Here is a 20,515-nt window from a genome sequence, read left to right as displayed (position 1 = left end):
TATCAGTGCCTTTGAGGATTTGAAACCCCTGGATGAGGTCCCCATGGAGTCTTCTCTGCTTGAGTCTAAACAGGTTTAATTCTCTGAGTCTGTCACAGGAGGACAAGTCCTTAGGTCCTGAGATACACTTCTTTTTTCTCCTCTGCACAGCTTCAAGTGCTGATATGAATTCCTCGTACTGTTGTGACTAGAACTGCACACAGTACTTCAGATACAGTCTTACTATTGCATTATATAATTTGAGCATAACGTACCTTGGCTTAAATTTTATTTGCTAAATATTTTATTTGCCGTTTTAATCGTTTATGTTCATTACTTAGTCGGTAAAAATGCTGCATCAACATATACCCCTAAATCCTTTTCGGTGTTGCCTCCTGTATGACAGTGATAGATAGATAGATAGATAGATAGATAGATAGATAGATAGATAGATAGATAGATAGATAGATAGATACTGTATTAATCTCAAGGGGAAATTCACATTTTTAGATACTTTATTAATCCCAAGGGGAAATTAACATTTTGTATTTATAATCGATGTCTGTTATGCCCACGTGTAGAACGTTGCACTTTTCTACATTAAACTGCATTTTCCAAGTGTGTGGGTGAGTGGAAGAGAGAGAGAGAAAGAGAGAGAGAGAGCGCGCGCGAGAGAGAGCGACGTCACAACGAGGAAGTGAAACGGAAGCCGGGTTGCTTCGTATGTTTATCAGGCGTGAACACTGAACCGGAATGCAGCAGTTAGTGTCAGGGTGCAGGCGTTGAGTCTTGGGTTGTCTTCATTTGTCACATCACGTGTACGGTGGGTAGCGACTACAAGTAGACACACGGGTAAGTCATCATCGTTTTTGTTTTTTTTTGATTGTGTGCTGAATGGGTCTGTGTGTCAACACCGCTTGAAGTGTTCTGTGTCTACGCCTTGGCATACATTGCCGAGTCACATTTCTGTATTAATTTAGACCAGACACACGTTCGAAATCTCCAACAGCGGAGCGACAGCTTCTGTTCGCAAAAAAAAAAACTGAAAAAAAAAAATAACTAGACTGTAACTAGTTATTCGAAACCCAGCAACGTAAAAGCACGGAAGCACGAAAATTACATATTTGGGTCTTGTTCAGAAAGCGAAGGCCACCTGAGGCGGCCTTCCTCTCGCCCAAACAAAAACCTTAAGGTCAATAAATGTGAAACCTACTTATATACCTAATCTTAATTATTGTGAAACAGCCAAGTGGCGTCTGCTTTCTGAACAAGAGCGACATATTTTTAGAAGCTTAAATTACATAACACAAAAACTACATTCTTTTTGATGGCATGCCAAGTCAACAGATGCCTCATTGTCTGGTGGCCCTTTTAGTGGCGATACGTTTACACGCCCGCCATATTGGAGCGGTCAATTTCCGCTACTAAACTTGGACATATGTATTGGAACCTGCTGAGTTGTTATGTTGAAATCATCTGCAAGTTTCTAATTTCTCAACCTGTTTTCATAAAAGTTGTTGTCATCGTTAGATGTGTCATCATGTGGATAGCTAATTTTCCAATTTACGCCATGCCTTATGTGTTAAACCTACGGAATTGGTGACAACGCCCTCAATCTATGAAGAATAAGTAGTACAATACAATAACATATGCCTCATGCGTTAGCTTCTCTCGAAAAAAATGTGACACCTTTTTAGCATACAGCACAAGGAAGCCTAATATATTATACACAATAATAATAATAATGCAAAGCTCTCTGAAGGTCACGTAATAAGTAAATAAATGAAGTATAAATGTTGTTTGGAAATATTTTGATTCCACATTTGAAAAATAATCTTAATTCAACAACAGCATAAACGCAGTACTACCAGGATACTCTGATTTCAAGCAACATTTCATTTATTTCTTTACTGAATGTATTATTATTATTATTATTATTATTATTGTTTATGCCTGATATTTGAAGTTATTTCAGTCTCTATGCTGTACCTTGACATGCACTACTTTATTATGTACTGCTTGTTATTAATTTAAATGATAGTTAATTCATCTTAAAATATAAACCTCCTTGAAACAGTTTGAAATAAGAACTAGCTTGTAAGTGCTCTGTGTCCAAAAAAATAAAAAAAGAACCTAAGTGTTAAAGCGTCAAATGAATTACAAAATGTGTTCTCAAGCTCAATGTGTACCGTGCGGCCAGGACTTTTGCCCAGGTGGGATGCCTCCTCGCTGGGAGGATCAGGGGAGCAAGCGTGGGCAGAGCGTTACCTCCCCTGGGACGCTAGATGACAAACCCCCAGGCTTGCAGTGGTGCCTCAGACTCCTGCATGGCTTCATGGGAGTTGGTGGATGGTGCAGCCCTGTTGGGACCTGCAGGAGCCACCAAGGGGTGTTGCAGCAGGAGCTGCTGAACCCCTATGGGCAGTTCTTCTGCCACACCTGGAAGTGCTGCCAGAAACAAGTAATCAAGCACCTGGAGCACTTCCAGGTGTGTTTATAAATGAGCCAGCAGCCACTACTCGGGGAGCCAGAGTTGGGAGGAGGAGCGACAAAGTTTGACCTGAGGAGTGACGGAGGAGAAGCACTTATTGTGCTGTGCTTGTGCATGAACTGTGTTGTTCTTGTGGGGAATGGGGAAGGCATTTCCCAAAAGGGAAAAATAAAAAAAAATAAACCTTGTTGGCCGTGAACTTGTGTCACATGCCTGGTGGGCCACAAATGTATTATTAATTTTTTTGGAAACAGAAGTATTACAAGTGTGACAGAGACACACTTTCTGGAATAATGGAATGCTTCATCATTTAGACGACTGATAAGGACAAGACAAAACCTTTTATTCTGCTGGAATCCCGGCACTTCCAGGCAGGTAGCGTAAGTACATTGAGAAGGCTGGAGATTCCATTGAGAAATGACATTATCACTTGTGTTCAAGTAAATTCTAGAAAAAAGACTGATCTAAATCCGTAAAGTAGTTCTCTCGTTCGTTAGCTAAGCGGATATAAAGTACATGCCCTGAGGCAGGCACATGAGTGATGAGCCCCCCCTTGGCCCGCTGCATCTCTCAGATTAACGTGAATATATTGATGAAGCAAGTGAACTATGATTCTTAGCACGATGATAGAAGTCACAAAATCAACCAGAATGTTCAAGCAAATTGCAGACAAAAACCCGATCTAAATCCATTAAGTAGGTCTCTCGTGAAAAGCAGACAGACAGAGAGACATTGGCTTTTATATATACAGAAATATCTTGTTTCGTTTCTTCAAGTTTACTTATAAAGTTGAGCCATTTCTAAACGGTTGGAAAACTGTATGCCTATCCTCTTTACAAACTGCAAATTGGTCTTTCAGTCCATGTTAGCTATGAGCCTAATTCCAAACGCACACACTGACTTAATTAACACACTGTATAACAGATCTAGCAAGAGAGTTTTGTCTCATATTAACTTACAGGGGGTGAGAGGCTATACCATAATCTATAGCTATGAAAGAAAATTGCATTCTATTCTACTTAAGCAAACACTAGGGTGCATTTAGCTTAACACTTTAACCTTACAAGATTGACTCAGACATGCAGATTGTTGCTAGAAGCTATAAGCTTTGGACATCATAAAATACAGAATTAGTTTTTTTGGGTGCCAACTAGACAGAGGGACTGAGCTGGGAAACGTGCAGCAGGTTAGGGTGATAAAGGATAAAGATGGAAATGTACTCACAAGCGAGGATAGTGTGTTGAGCAGATGGAAAGAGTACTTTGAGAGGCTAATGAATGAAGAGAACGAGAGAGAGAGAGAAGAGGTTGGTTGATGTGGAGATAGTGAATCAAGAAGTGCAACGGATTAGTAAGGAGCAAGTAAGGACAGCTATGAAGAGGATGAAAAATGGAAAGGCCGTTGGTCCAGATGACATACCTGTGGAAGCATGGAGGTGTTTAGGAGAGATGCCAATGGAGTATTTAAGCAGATTGTTTAATGGAAAGTGAGAGGATGCCTGAGGAGTGGAGAAGAAATGTACTGGTGTCGATTATTTAAGAATAAGGGGGATGTGCATGACTGCAGTAACTACAGGGAAATAAAATTGATGAGCCACAGCATGAAGTTAGATAGAGTAGTGGAAGCTAAGTTAAGAAGTGAGGTGATGATTAGTGAGCAGCAGTATGGTTTCATGCCAAGAAAGAGCACCACAGATGCAATGTTTGCTCTGAGGGTGTTGATGGATAAGTACAGAGAAGGCCAGAAGGAGTTGCATTGAGTCTTTGTGGACCTGGAGAAAGCATATGACAGGGTGCCTCGAAAGGAGCTGTGGTATTGTATGAGGAAGTCGGGAGTGGCAGAGAAGTATGTAAGAGTTGTACAGGATATGCTCGATGGAAGTGTGACAGTGGTGAGGTCTGCGGTAGGAGAGACGGATGGATTCAAGTTGGAGGTGGGATTATACCAGTGATTGGCTCTAAACCCTTTCTTATTTGCAGTGGTGATGGACAGGTTGACAGACGAGATTAGACAGGAGTCCCCGTGGACTATGATGTTTGCTGATGACATTGTGATCTGTAGCGATAGTAGGAGCAGGTTGAGGAGACCCTTGAGAGGTTGAGATATACTCTAGAGAGGAGAGGAATGAAGGTCAGTAGGAGCAAGACAGAATACATGTGTGTAAATGAGAGGGAGGTCAGTGGAATGGTGAGGATGCAGGGAGTAGAGCTGGCGAAGGTGGAGGAGTTTAAATACTTGGGATCAACAGTACAGAGTAATGGGGGTTATGGAAGAGAGGTGAAAAAGAGTGCATGCAGGGTGGAATGGGTGTCGGGAGTCATTTGTGACAGACGGATATCAGCAAGAGTGAAAGGGAAGGTCTACAGGACGGTAGTGAGACCAGCTATGTTATATGGGTTGGAGAGGGTGGTACTGACCAGAAAGCAGGAGACAGAGATGGAGGTAGCAGAGTTAAGATGCTAAGATTTGCATTGGGTGTGATGAGGATGGATAGGATTAGAAATGAGTACTTTAGAGGGTCAGCTCAGGTTGGGAGACAAAGTCAGAGAGGCGAGATTGCGTTGGTTTGGACATGTGCAGAGGAGAGATGCTGAGTATATTGGGAGAAGGATGCTAAGGATAGAGCTGCCAGGCAAGAGGTAAAGAGGAAGGCCTAAGAGAAGGTTTATGGATGTGGTGAGAGAGGACATGCAGGTGATGGGTGTGACAGAACAAGATGCAGATGACAGAAAGATATGGAAGAAGATGATCCACTGTGGCAACCCCTAACGGGAGCAGCTGAAAGAAGAAGAAGAAATGTTTAACTGGAAAAGACATTGTATACAGTCTGTAGTATACATTTTGTTTATTAGAATCTGCTTTATTACTACTTAGTTTTTTCTTTACACTTCCCCTTTCAAAAAAAATAGTTTGCTCCGAGTGATAGGGAAAAAAAGGTAAATATCTTCTCTGAAAGATTAGCCTCGGCGCAGATAGACACGAACTCCAGATGTCGAAAGCACACCCGTTTATTGCACACAACACGCACAGTGCACAAAACACCACAATATAGCTCACAGTCCTTTTTTTTTATTTCTTTTCTTCTGCTGCCTCTACTCCTCCTGTCACAAGCTCCATCCTTTTCAACCCGACTCTGGCTACCCGAATGGAGTGAGGCGGCCCCTTTTATAGTTCACCCGGATGTGCTCCAGGTGCTCCCTGATGATCTTCCGGCAGCACTTCCTGGTGTGGTGGAAGTGCTACAGTCCATGGCTTGGGAACCATCCAGACGCCCCCTGGTGGCTTCCCAGCTCTGTATTCGTGGCCCTGATGGAATCCAGGGGTGCTGCCCTCTTGCGTCCAGGTGAATAATATTGTCCTTCCTTGTTCCAGGCGTCCCGATGGGGCAAGATCCGTGGTCGTCTGCCACACCCACCATATGTTAAGTGGTGGCTAATACTGACAAGGCATTACAGTAGAGTTATGGCCAACATTCATTTCACAGAGACTTGAACTGCACATTTATAAAGGCTATAGGCCTTTATTACAAAGTCCTGTACTCGCAGGTTTATTTTTATTTCATTGCATGAAGTCTAATGAGGTCAGATTGCTGTATTCACTGCACATTTTAAGACATGAAAATAAGCAAAAGTACACAAGCTTAGCTTTTCATTTGTAGGCATGTTGGTGCACGAGTTCAGCAGCCAAATTACATTTTTTTTTTTTCTTCAGTTGGAGTACAAAATTTGGGTAAGCTTACCTTCTTCTTATTTGCTGTCATTTGACAGCAGTGATAGAAGCCACATCTGTTTTTTTCCCCTAACCTCAAAGTCAGGCTTTGGCTTACACCGAATATGAACAGAAAAAGGCCCAAAAACATAAATAGGCAGGAGAGGAACTGACCGGCACCTTGCCTTGCCATAAAGTGGATCACACACACCATGAGTCTTTGTTAATGGAACATTTGGCAGCATTGATTAGAGATGATGAATGTTTTTACAGTGGCTTGCAAAAGAACTTTTCCACATTTTGTCACATTACAGCCACAAACATGAATCAATTTCATTGGAATTCCACGTGAAAGACCAATACAAAGTGGTGTACACTTGAAGTGGAACGAAAATCATACATGAGTCCAAACTTTTTTTACAAATAAATAACTGCAAAGTGGGGTGTGCGTAATTATTCAGCCCCCTGAGTCAATACTTTGTAGAACCACCTTTTGCTACAATTACAGCTGCCAGTCTTTTAGGGTATGTCTCTACCAGCTTTGCACATCTAGAGACTGAAATCCTTGCCCATTTTTCTTTGCAAAACAGCTCCAGCTCAGTCAGATTAGATGGACAGCGTTTGTGAACAGCAGTTGTCAGATCTTGCCACAGATTCTCGATTGGATTTAGATCTGGACTTTGACTGGGCCATTCTAACACATGGATATGTTTTGTTTTAAACCATTCCATTGTTGCCCTTGCTTTATGTTTAGGGTCATTGTCCTGCTGGAAGGTGAACCTCCGCCCCAGTCTCAAGTCTTTTGCAGACTCCAAGAGGTTTTCTTCCAAGATTGCCCTGTATTTGGCTCCATCCATCTTCCCATCAACTCTGACCAGCTTCCCTGTCCCTGCTGAAGAGAAGCACCCCCAGAGCATGATGCTGCCACCACCATATTTGACAGTGGGGATGGTGTTTTCAGAGTGATGTGCAGTGTTAGTTTTCCGCCACACATAGCGTTTTGCATTTTGGCCAAAAAGTTCCATTTTGGTCTCATCTGACCAGAGCACCTTCTTCCACATGTTTGCTGTGTCCCCCACATGGCTTGTGGCAGACGGCAAACGGGACTTCTTATGGTTTTCTGTTAACAATGGCTTTCTTCTTGCCACTCTTCCATAAAAGCCAACTTTGTACAGTGCACGACTAATAGTTGTCCTATGGACAGATTCCCCCACCTGAGCTGTGGATCTCTGCAGCTCGTCCAGAGTCACCATGGGCCTCTTGGCTGCATTTCTTATCAGCGCTCTCCCTCTTCGACCTGTGAGTTTAGGTGGACGGCCTTGTCTTGGTAGGTTTACAGTTGTGCCATACTCCTTCCATTTCTGAATGATCGCTTGAACAGTGCTCCGTGGGATGTTCAAGGCTTTAGAAGTCTTTTTGTAGCCTAAGCCTGCTTTAAATTTCTCAATAACTTTATCGCTGACCTGTCTGGTGTGTTCTTTGGACTTCATGGTGTTGTTGCTCCCAATATTCTCTTAGACAACCTCAGAGGCCGTCACAGAGCAGCTGTATTTGTACTGACATTAGATGACACACCGGTGCACTCTATTTAGTCATTAGCACTCATCAGGCAATGTCTATGGGCAACTGACTGCACTCAGACCAAAGGGGCTGAATAATTACGCACACCCCACTTTGCAGTTATTTATTTGTAAAAAATGTTTGGAATCATGTATGATTTTCGTTCCACTTCTCAAGTGTACACCACTTTGTATTGGTCTTTCACGTGGAATTCCAATGAAATTGATTCATGTTTGTGGCTGTAATGTGACAAAATGTGGAAAAGTTCAAGGGGGCTGAATACTTTTGCAAGCCACTGTATGTTCATTTTGCTCCCTGGATAAGGACAATGCTGTAGTCATATTATTTCAGGAGTTGCAGTCTTGGTTGCAGACTAAACTTAACTGAAATCCTTGTCCACGTTTTCCTATTTGCCTCATTTAGATCTCGGGTTCTGTGACCAGAGAGCGGTATAGTCATACCAGTGCTCAGAAGAAAGGAAGGAACAGAATAACTGAACACCAATCTTATTTTTTTTTTTATAATGCCCTTTACTTTTTTGTTGTGAAACATTTTAAAGATGTATAGAACCTTTTCCTTCTGGTGTGAATGAGTGTATTATGTTTGTTTCCACAGTAGTACTGACTAGTTATATGGTGGCAAGCTATGGATGATGGGTTCCTTCCAGCCGATGAAATTTTCACTATCTTCTTCTTCTTCTTTTGTAGCTGTTCCCATTTTCATATGGGTTTGTTTTACATTTGGTAGTTTTTTAAGAGGCAGCATGCCAAACATTGTAAAAATTAGGTAATGTTGACCATCAAACATGACTTAAATTGGAACTCAGGATGCACAACAAGAAGAAATAATACAGTGTTTTTTGGGTGTCATTTTGGTAAAATTAAACAACTGTTATTTTTCCACAGAGGAGACATAAAGTACAATGCAGAAAAATTCAATAAATGTTAAGAAGGAGGAAGATGACTGTGAATGGGAACCTGTCCGGCCGATGCAGGAGAGTCCAGGCATTAAGAAGGAGGAGGATTGTGAATGGGAGCCAGAGGGCATTAAAGAAGAATCGGAGCAGGGGTCTGCCTGCATTGACATGAAGTGTGATGCTGAGCTCAATGTGCAGTCTGAAGGTCAAGATGGAATGACGAATGGATTAGTGACCACACATAGTAGTAGACTGTCCTCACTTCCGGGGCATTCTGTGAAATCTGAATCCTTAATGTACGACACAATTGTAACTGAGGGATTAACGCCAAAGGATGAACCCTTATCTACAGGTCAGTATGAGGTCAGAGGAATTTATGTAAAAAAAAAAAAAATTAAAAAGTTTGGGGTTAACATTATTAACTAGGAAATGACAACTGGTTCTTATTGTATTAGTTGGAATTGTATTGATTTCTAAATTTTGTGTTGTGAACATGGCAAAACTTGTTTTTGTTTTCATTTTCATTTCAAGTGTTTATTTCCTCTCATTTAAAATAGTAATATATGGAGTATGTTTCACTGCCGGTCAAACAGTGATGATATTGTTTTTCTGTGTCATGGCCAGAAGTTTACCAGCCTTAGACCAAGTTACAATGCTAGCAGGAGTGCGAAGTGAAATGGTGCAGATTTAGAGCTTTGACCTACTGAGAGACCCTGAACTGCATTACATTATGCAGAATAAAGCGGCTTAAAGGGAACTCTACAGGAATTGACGAAGTTTATCAGTCTGTGCTGGTAGGGCTTGAGTGTGTGTTTTTAGTCAAGCAGGTCTGTCTTATTATTAGAGGTGCTGCTTTCAAACAAATAATATGTAGTTTTGAGTAGTCAATTAACATCTATTTTTAATACTGCTACTTTATGATCACTTTTCCTAAACCTGCTAGATTAATGTGTCTCCTATTGGTAGATAGCTTTGTAAGCTGTTCTGAGATCTTTCAGGAAGACAGACGTTGTGAGGTATAGTAAGGATGCTGTACTCCTTAATCATGGCACTGGATGGTATCAGCATGTTATCATTGTGATTCTTGTCAACAAAGAAGCAAAAAAAAAAAAACAAAAACAAACGTGCCAAAGGCTCAGACCAACACTGAATCAGATCTGGGCCTAGAAACAGGCCTTACCCCATGTAGTCAAGATGCAAGTTCAACAGGCTGCCCAGGCCCAAAATGGGGTGTGGCTTTCAAAGTCACAAAATGTCTGGATATGAAGAGATGAAAACTGCACAACTTCTAATCTCCTTTTTGAAATTTAAGTTTGTTAAAATTTTAGTAATTCGTTCAAGAATTTGAAGAGAGTGTAAGAAAGGTCAGGCCGGTGAAAAAGAGGCAAAAAGTCAAAGTGAACTTTATTGTCATCTCAACCATATACAAGTATACAGATAGATGAAATTGCGAAGCTCAGGGTCCACACTGTAACAACATGAAGTGCAAATAAAAAATTAAAATTTAAAATTAAACCACAAACAAGACATTGTGCAAAGACAAGACAAAGAAGTAGCAGCAATATTGATGTGTAGTAAGCAATATGAACATTGATGCAATGTGTGGTATTATACAATATAGATACATATAATCAATAAATACGTAATATATTAAATAAATAAATAAATAATAGATATAGATCAGGGGTGGGCAAAGTCATTCCTGGAGGGCCGCAGTGGCTGCAGGTTTTTGTTCCAACCCAGTTGCTTAATTAAAAAAAAAAATCCTTGTCAATTATTTAATTTCAGGGCTCGTTCGTGCGTTAACTCTGCCATGTCAGGTCATTCTCATATCCTAGATATTTTTTCCTTTCTAAGGATATCATCCAAATGATTTGAAGACTAAAACAGATGAGTAATTCTCAGTCATTCACTTTTTTCTCTTTATTTTCTTTCCAAGTATTTAATTAAACCAAATAGTGCACGATAAACACACGCAGGTATAAATGGAAACAAGCTTAATGGAGAAATGCTGAATTTCTTTTGCATCTGATTGCTAATAAGGGGTGATTAAAACCCAAGACTACAGCTGTTTAAGCCTAAAATAAGCAATAAGGGTTCAAAATCTAAACGAGTGAGACAACTAAAATGAAGCTGAAGTGTTACTTGAGCAATAAGGGCTTCTTATGAAGCCACTGCGGCCCTCCAGGAATGACTTTGCCCACACCTGATATAGATAATAGAGAAATTATCAATGTTAAAAATAGGTTTTGCTCTAACAGTCTTACAACACCTTACATGATAGCAGGCATTAATAGCCACAAAATCAATAATTGAAAAATTAGCAGTCAAATTCAGAATCCATTTATGCTGCTGGGATAGTCGCCCACTACATAATTCAGTCTCTTTGGCAGATAAATAAAACTCCCAACATCTAAGCATAATACAAAATGACAAAGCAGTTAATAAACACAATATGACATAAAAATAAAAGAAGGCAAAATCAGAATTTAAAAATATACAAAATAATGTTTAAATAATAACACAGAAACTCAATGAACAAGAAATACACTTGAGCCAGGGCCACAGCCTTGGGTGTACCATAATAGCTTCATGTTCATTAGCACATGGAAGTAAGAATTTCACTGTTCTGTGTACATGAAAGGACCCTGTAATGACCTATGATCGAGAAAAAAAAAATCATTTTTATTCAAATTGCAAGCTTAAATATAACTACTTACAGTATGTCAACTAACCAAAGTCATGTTAAATGTAATGCATAATGGGATTGTTACTTGTAGGAAAGTGCCAGCTTAGATATCTCAGCAGTAGAGTTTGTTTAGTGGAAAAAGTTTTTTTCTTTAAACAGTTCCTCTTTTTATAACTGAACGACATTAACAAATATCTCAGCTTTATATCAACATTTTTGGAAAAGTAAGAACATATAAATGGTCCTTAATTTTGACCAGCTGTCATTTTTTTCAGAGACGTATCTGAGACACTGCCATGGCTGTTTAGGAATTTGCTTTTCTTCAGTAAAGCTGTTTCATTGATTACTCCAAATCAATTCCAGCTCTTTGAGAAGAATGTATTGCGGAGCTGTCAAAGTCAGATCCTGGAAGGCCACAGTTTTCATGGCAGCCACTTTCTCATTTAGTAACCAGTTTCTGCTGCTAATAGAGTAGACTTTGCTACCTTTGTTTTAGCTGACCTTAATTTTAATTGTTTCATTTTTTTTTCCATAACAAGCAGTCAAACATATTAATGAGATGCAAGGCAAAGCAACAGAAGATCAAGCCCTTTCATACAATATTTGTCTGAATAAAATATTTGAAAATAAAAAAAAGTTGAAGGTCTAAGAAATTGAAATATCTTCATTGGTGCCCTCAGAAAAACGAAAATCCAGTTTTGGGAATGACTGGCATGGCAGAATGAAAACAAGGCATAACATGAGAGACGGTTAGTTTAACGTTAAATAAGAGATTGGTTGGAATGAAAATGGTGACCACTCCAGGACTTTTTGAGATCAGCGAGACAGCTGGTCATTTTTTGGCTCACTTTGCATCTCTTTATTGTTTGATCACCAGCTAAGGAAAAAATAAATGGTTAAACAAATCAATGCTAATTAATTCAAAACAGTCTGTTAAATTCCATGTAACCCGAACACTAAGAAAGTGACTGGGATGAAAACCTGCTGCCACTGCAGCCCTCCAGGATCTCAGTTTATATATCCCTAGGGTAATGGCTCTATACCATTAACTGATTAATCTCACTAAATCGTTTCTTTTTTATTTTTGGTGTTTTGTGTCTAAGGGCACCATGGCATGTGACCCTGAGCAGACCAGGCCTAGAGCATTTCATTTGCCAAACCTAGTTAGCAGAACAAACTCTGAACCCTTCTCATGTTGTATGGCCACGGGTCTATTAGTCCACACTGGTGAGAAATGGCCTTATGATTATACCTTAGGCCAAGTCACTAGAGTGAATAGATTTTGAACATTTTGTTTCCATTTTAAACATTGAAGCTGAATGCTGGTGAGTTCAAATGAGGAAACAAATGTCTACTTAAAAATATAAGATTCCAATATATTAAATTGCATGTGACAGCCTAAAACCTTAGGGGATAAATAAATGCACACAAACATTAGGACCAAACTGGCATTTGTGTGTGATGGCACTCTGGTCAGTCCCACTCCTGACCTGGACATGAGCTTGTGCCCTGCTTGCTGGAGTAGTGTCCACTTACAGAGCCACGGCACCATACATCACCACAGTTGTAGACCTGCAGTTACAGACCCGGAAGTGATGTCTCCGTCGTTTCAGGACTGACTTCGTAAAATTACTTTTGGAAGGTTTTGGCATGTCTCGGCAAAGCCCGGAAAGTAACATCGGGTCAAGGACCCGTTAAGAAATTAAGCGATTAAAAATGAGAAGGAAAAACAGTACATCAAACCAAATAATACACATCATTGTGAAGTTCATAGGGTTTTTGCCATTACATTGTGTCATACTAAACAATACGGATCGTTTCTGTGAAATACACTATTAACATTTACTTTGTGTTCGGGTCTCTAGGGTACGGAGCCATTTAACATGTCGACAAAATTAAAATCAAGATCTCTGTTTAATTGAAGTAGTTTTTCATTTACATTCATGAAATGAAATATACAATATAATTACGTTTGCACCTCATTAGAGTTTAATAAAACAATAATAAAAGTGATTACGTTTTTTAAAATGTACAATTCATATGTGCAATATTGTTCTAAACCAAGTTAGAATGAACATTTAAGCCAATCTAATATTTTTAAACATGTATGTGAAGAAAATGGCAATGCATATTCTACACTGAATTGTGCTATATATTAATTGCCTTATATAGAACTACTCTAGTTTTTGTCACTTATTATTATAAGCGATGGGCCATCAAAAGAAAAAAAAAATAAAAGTACTAATAAGAACACAATTTATTTATATAGCACCCTTCCTATGCCCAAATTTCAGAAAGAACAAGACCTATATAACATTGGTACAAATAATAACTTCACTAAATAAAGATAAATACAAGATATACAAAACATTCAAATACTGTATAATAAAAGATAATCCAGACTAAAATGCAACATATAATACTATAAAAAAATCTTGAACAAATAACATAAATTGTGATAAAAATGCAAACGCAGAGTACCTGGACAGATAGAGGGGGTAAACTGAAAAAAAGGGGCAGAATGTCAGGTCTGTTTAATGTCTTCTTAAATAAATGAGTTAAAAACAAATGAATGGAGTCAGCTGATCTTATTAATTTAGGGAGGTCATTCCACAGTCAGGGCGCTATACAGCTGAAGGTCCTGCTGTCACCCACAGAGTGCAGGTTAGTGGAGCACAGAATGAGAGGACCTTAGTGGGCAGGTCAAGAACAGAATTTGATATTCAATCCTGTAAGACACAGGGAGCCGTGAAGGTGCAGCAGGATGGCTGTGATGTGGTGGTGGTTGGTGTCAGGACTCTTGCAGTTGAGTTTTGAATCAGCTGGAGCTGTGATATAAGATCTGAAGGGGCACCTGCCAGTAGTGACTTTCGATAATCAATGCGGGATATGATAAAAGCAGGGACAAGATTCTCAGCATTCGAAAAGGAGAGGAATATGCAAACATAAGAAATGTGACACAGATGGAAGTAAGAAAGTTTCTTAATATTGTTTACATGGGTGAAATAAGAAAAGGAGGAATCAAAGTGACAACGAGATTCTTTGCAGTAAAAGAAGGTCTGATGAGATAATCGCCAAGAATGGTTGAAGAGGAGCTTGTTTTCTTAAATTGTAGTTTAGTGCCACTTTGCAGAAGTTCAGTTATGTTGCAATAAATTTAATAAGATCAGCTGACTCCATTAATTTGTTTTTAACTCATTTGTTTAGGAAGACATTAAAAGTGACCTAACATTCTACCCCTTCTTTCACTTTATCCCCTGTATCTTTCCAGGTACTCGGGGTTTGCATTTTTATCACAATTCATGTTATTTGTTCAAGATTTTTTTTTGTAGTATTACTAGGTGGCTCTCATCCAAAACCCCGCCACCACAAAAACCCTACTCGCCCCACTCGCTTTGCTCGCCAATCCCTGTGTTTGGTTAATCGGATATACAATTTTTTTTTTTCCCTTTGGAATTGTTTCAGTTTCATTATTTGCACTTTTACTTAAAAGCTTCATTAAAAACAATATTTTTTTGAGACACATTGTGACAACGTTTCTGTTTCTCTAATAAATAATCCGACTTTTTCTAATGTTTGTCCCTGTGATTTGATTGTCATAGCAAAAGCTATTCTCATGGTAAACTAAACATTTTAATACGAATGGCATATCACGATCTCCTTTGATGTGTAATGATAGTCTCGGTATATATACATTACCTTTCTTTTTGCCTGTTAATTTGCATCGCTTCTCCGTGATCATAAATATACACCTGACCGAATTGTGTATTCTTTGAAATTCAACTCGTCGTTGCTTTAGCTGTTCGGGGACCACAGATTCTCATAGCGTATGGTCCATTATTGTGTAAATCCACGTTTTGTGCATTGAATGATGCGAATGCGAAAAGACCTTGTTGTCTACTCTTTGCCTTTTATTTCTAACCCCGATTTGTCCTGCTCTTTTTTTTTTTCTTCTTCAATTACACCTGTTTCTGATGATTAATCACCTTTTGTTTTTCGGTAATGCGATCTTTTCTATCTTTTCTTTGATACTGTACCGACTGAAATGATAGTGTCACAAAAGTTTTACTTGAACAATCGCTGACTTCATAACCCCAAACACAACTTTCTAGCACCCTCTCCAATTCCTCATCCCCTGTGTCTCGCCCAATTACCGCATCAATCAATTCCCCGCTATCAGTCTTCCGTGCTGTACTCCGCCCTCCCTCAATCGGACCGAACAGCCACTTAAAACTAAAAAGGCCTCAACCTGGCTGGGACGCTACAATACTTTCTAATTTTACTGCTTTCATATTCTGTACCTTTCTCTGCATGTGTATTGCGCCATCGTTTGTTTGAGCCTTTTGAATTCCACTGCTTTCGTAAACTCTTATCTGCCTTTTTTTCCTCTCCAACACCTTTGGGTCTCTATTCTCCGTATTGTCCTTATACGCTTTATATGTGTTGAGAGCACATGATCTGTGTGCACTATGTGCTTTTACTGCGACTGTTTTTTGATGGGTGCACTCTTATATGATATCTTTTGTAAGTAGGGCGTGTTTTTCAAGAATCCCAGGGCCGTCTCGCAGGGACGTGGAACATGAGACAAACTCTTGGCACCAAGTGTCATGTTTACGGTCCCCGCGAGACACTCCGTGGCAAGTCTCTTTTGTCTCGCGGATCTTTTAAATGTCTACCGAGAACTTTCGAGAAGATCACGTATCGTCACCTTGCTTTTGCTTTCCGGGATTTCTTTTTATAATAGAGAGATATGTTGTATTTCAGTCTGCATTACTGTCTTTTATTCTATTTGAATAATGTACTGTGATAAGTCTTCTTTCTAAATAAGAGGCTTTCACAAATACAAAGGTTTGGGGACCGTCCCCTTATAATGTCCGTAGGACAAAGAAACAGACATACTTTGTTGTTGATCAAAAGCATAAGTCGTATTTGACGATTGTTACATGCAAACATGGCATTTATTTATGGACAAAAACAAAATAGAGACGGGAAGTGAGTTGGCAGGAGATGACGTAGAAGCTGTGGGATGGATGCTATATCATGAAAGGCAGACTGGAAGTGATGTGAAACTGGTAACGATGTCATCAGGAGGAGCTGGAATTGATGTCATGTGAAGAGGCCGGAAGAGACATCATCTGGGTTTGACGGACATGACGTTTTCGGCGGCCATCTATATATATATTTTTCTTCCTTTTGTCTGATGGAGAGACGTATATCAACCCTTCGTCTCATGATATTTCACTCACTTTTTAGCTGATTGACTGCCTCCTAAGTGCATGTGTGTGACAGTACATAATGGTTTAATGACAGCTACTTTACCTCATAATACTTCCACACCTCCTATTTTAGGCCCAAACTTCTTTTAAATTATTTTCTACCATTTGAACTTCAGGGCAAGGTAAAGTCTTTAACTAGATTCATATATGCACATTTAAGATGATGTATTAGCCTGATATCACCTTTGGCCGGTAACAATTAAAGAGCAGATACTCTTGGACAAATGATATATTTAGACCGACTGAGATCAAATGAGAAGTTTCATTTAGGATGGTTTACAAAGGTCCGCTCAATAACCAGTAGATCAATCACCAAAGTACAATTTGGGTGCTAAGCCCAACTGCCTTCTTGTTTATCATGGCCAGAAACTGGTGAAGTGTTGCATATTAGCCTGACATACAATTAAGAATTTCAGTGTATTCTGTACATGTGACAGACTCACTTCTACAAATACATCAGACGCTCTCAAATGCGAGCAGCCATCTTCTAATTATGTGTCTAGCACATGTGAAGATGGGGAAGCTAATCAAGCAAACATTTAGTATGGGGTTGGAATCTTATAAGTTGCTTAACTTGAGCAGAAATACAATACAGTACAATTTATTTTTCTATAGCCCAAAATCACACAAGAAGTGTCGCACTGGGCTTTAACAGACCCTGCCTCTTGACAGCCCCCCAGCCTTGACTCTCTAAGCAGACAAGGAAAAACTCCCAAAAAAACCTTGTAGGGAAAAAATGGAAGAAACCTTGGGAAAGACAGTTCAAATAGAGACCCCTTTCCAGGTAGGTTGGGTGTGCAGTGGGTGTCAAAAAGAAGGGGGGTCAATACAATACAATACAATACACAATACTCTTTGCTGTTCTGAATGTTGTAACTGATTCTCAAATAGTGTCAGAAACAAACCTTTGTAATTGTTGGCCTTTTGTCAGATCTCTTTGTGAACTTCATGTTTTTACATCACGTTATGTATGCATTTTTGTTTCTCCAGATTTATATAACAGTGGCAACGTCTCCCCATCTTCCTCCAGTCGGCCATCACTTCAGTGTAGACTACAAGAAAATAAAAACCTGAAGAAGCTGACCCTTATGTCAAAGATTTGCACACCTACTTCTTCTTCCCAGTGCACTTCTCAACCTGTTGTGAATGTCCTGAAGACTGACCTTGTAAGCACTCTTCACTCAGTACAAAATACAAATTCAGCAGTTCTATATATCTGCCGGGAACAAGAGAAGAGTGATAAATGTGAATCTGAATGTAAAGATAACCAGATACGTCAAATGGGACAGAAGACATACCGCTGTTCTGAATGTGGCAAAAAGTTCCCTGATATGGCCAGAGTAGAGGCACACAAAAGAATTCACGCTGGGGAAAAGCCGTACTCCTGTGCTGAATGTGGCAGACAATGCACTTCACTGAGCAATCTTCAGAACCATACAAGAATTCACAGTGGTGAGAAGCCATATTGCTGTTCTCAGTGTGGCAAACATTTTTCTCAGATGGGCCACCTTCAGGTGCATATAAGAATTCATACTGGTGAGAAGCCATTTTGCTGTTCTGAATGTGGCAAACAGTTTTCTCAAAAGAGCCATCTTCAGGCACACACACGAATTCACACTGGAGAGAAACCATACAGCTGTTCTGAATGTGGGAAACAATTCTATACTAGTGGCCAACTTCAGAACCACACAAGAATTCATACTGGTGAAAAGCCATATTGCTGTAATGAATGTGGCAAACAGTTTTCTAATGGGGGCACATATCATAAACACACAAGGAGTCACACTGGACAAAAGCCATATTGCTGTTCTGAATGTGGTAACCAATTCTCGAATAGGGCCAGTTATCTGAAACACACAAAACTCCACACGTTGGCAAAGCCGTATTGCCTTTCAGAAGTCTCTACTCGTGCTAATCATCAGACACGCACAAGAACAGACCCTAAAGAGAAGCCATATTGGTGTTCAGAATGTGGCAATCGATTCTCTCATAAGTGCAGTCTTAATAAACACATAAGAGCTCACGCCAGAGGGAAACCATATTCCTGTTCTGAATGTGGCAAACATTTCTCACAAATGGGCAACCTTAACATACATAAAAGAATTCACACTGGAGAGAAGCCATATTCCTGTTCTGGATGTGGCAAAAGATTTGCACAAATGGGCACACTTCAGAAGCACACAAGACGTTACATTGGAAAGAACCGGTATTGTGGCTCTCAATGCGGTGAATGATTCTCCACCCATAATGAGACACATAAAAGAATTCACACTGAAGAGAAGTGAGCAGTTACACTTGGACTAGCAATTCTCAAATGACACTTGGAACTCAATGCCTTCAGCAGCAGAAAATGAACTTTTATTTTCAACCTCAAAGAAGGATGTGTCGTCAAGAAGCCTGTAAATACTTGTGAAATGAATTTAATGACAAGGTAGAAAACTGACATAGAACACATTGCTCAAATGAATAAATCCTCAGACGTTTCTCAACAATATGCAGGAAAGCGCGAGTCATAAACCAACTAGCCTTCCCCATCTTGGCATACTGCTTCAGAATCACAGATTGGCTACCAAATGACCTGAATTACCTGGATGCTAAAACAAGAAAACTACTCCGTGCACCTCAATTAATCTTTATAGATCAATACATTTGGAGATCTGGGGGTGTAATTGACCCTACGTTGTAGTCTAGGCCTACCTGATGTGTCCTCAAGACCAACGTGTATAGATGATATTCTGCCATGATGCAAAATAACTTGGAACAACATCTGTTATACAGCTAGGTCAATTGTTTCGTAAAAATTACTACATGACTGACCACCCCCCATTTGTGCAGACAGTGACAGTAGAAATACAGGATAATGGAAAACAAGAAGGTGTTACTCACAAGACATTCCGAACCCACCTGACAGAAGTATTGATGCCATGAAACCAGATGTTGTTGCTGACAAGAAACAATTAGAGAAAATCTGGATTAAAGAAATGTCCTTACCAAGAGACGACACAGAGCTGAAACTGTAAAGGCATAAAACAACAATAATAATAACTCATTAAAAAGAAATGTAATCGGAGATTAGGCCAGATGTGTAATAAATACACAAACATCATGCTGGTGGTGAGAGGGCTAATTAAGTGGAACTTCTTGACCTCCTGATAACTATCACCACTTCCTGTCAACTACAAAAACAGGTGCTAATGCTAACAATGCAGTTACTACCCCAAGCCCTTGTAGTTTTAAGAAGAAGAACATCATGGTGCAACATCTAGTCATGGCTAACAGGTGAGGTCTGCCCTGGAAGACTTTCATTGATCATTAACCTCCAAGAGTAGCTATCTATGTGACAAGTGATTCTCTTAAACTAATTTCTTCAGAGACACACCAGTATTCATACTAGAGGCAGCACTGGAACTCTGCCAAGCCCACACAGCTAAATTACTGAAACAAATAAAAATATGTACAAATGAACCATTATGTCTGTAATCCTCTGTTCTGGTTTTTCAGTGTCAAAATAATCTTTAACTATTATTTTTCCTTTTGTACAGATTTGTTGATGCAGCTCTCCACTAATTCTATCTTTTTTCCCTTACACCTCTTCACTGTTGCTCATTCTTGCATTACCAAGTACTCTTTTAGTCACCCATCACTTGTAATTGATTGCCATGACCCTTGTCCTTCTTCACGACCCCCTTTTACTCTATAGGACAAAGTGGGCATTGGCCATTCTCTTAGGCTTCAGCGGCGTACCAGGCCTGTTAAGACAGCAGATTTAACAGCAATGCAAAAAACAAAACAAAACTCCCACTTGCACTCCAAACTAAGTTACTGAACTCCAGTTTGTACCAGGATCTGTCTAGACTTCCATCTGATAACAAAGATGTGACACAGATGCGGAGCTG

At 39.7% G+C, this 20,515-nt stretch overlaps 1 protein-coding gene across 1 annotated transcript; it reads left to right on the top strand.

Moving 5' to 3' along the window:
- Positions 1 to 682: 682 nt before the first annotated feature.
- On the top strand, positions 683 to 20,084 carry LOC120534412 (gastrula zinc finger protein XlCGF57.1-like). The gene is made up of 3 exons (XM_039761982.1): positions 683 to 831; positions 8,644 to 9,006; positions 17,610 to 20,084. The coding sequence occupies exons 2-3, from the start codon at positions 8,661 to 8,663 to the stop codon at positions 18,851 to 18,853; spliced, it is 1,590 nt and encodes a 529-aa protein (XP_039617916.1). The 5' UTR covers positions 683 to 831; positions 8,644 to 8,660; the 3' UTR covers positions 18,854 to 20,084.
- The last annotated feature ends 431 nt before the right edge of the window (positions 20,085 to 20,515 follow it).

Source organism: Polypterus senegalus, chromosome 8 (genome assembly GCF_016835505.1).
Source record: "Polypterus senegalus isolate Bchr_013 chromosome 8, ASM1683550v1, whole genome shotgun sequence".
NCBI lineage: Eukaryota > Metazoa > Chordata > Cladistia > Polypteriformes > Polypteridae > Polypterus > Polypterus senegalus.
This window is presented reverse-complemented; position numbering and strand designations above follow the sequence as displayed.

What these genes read in the sequence shown, in the direction of transcription:
- LOC120534412 (XM_039761982.1), top strand. Translation starts at nt 8,661, where the DNA reads ATGCAGAAAAATTCAATAAATGTTAAGAAGGAGGAAGATGACTGTGAA. An exon ending in GGATGAACCCTTATCTACAG is followed by an intron (nt 9,007 to 17,609) that starts GTCAGTATGAGG and finishes TTGTTTCTCCAG; the next exon opens with ATTTATATAACAGTGGCAAC.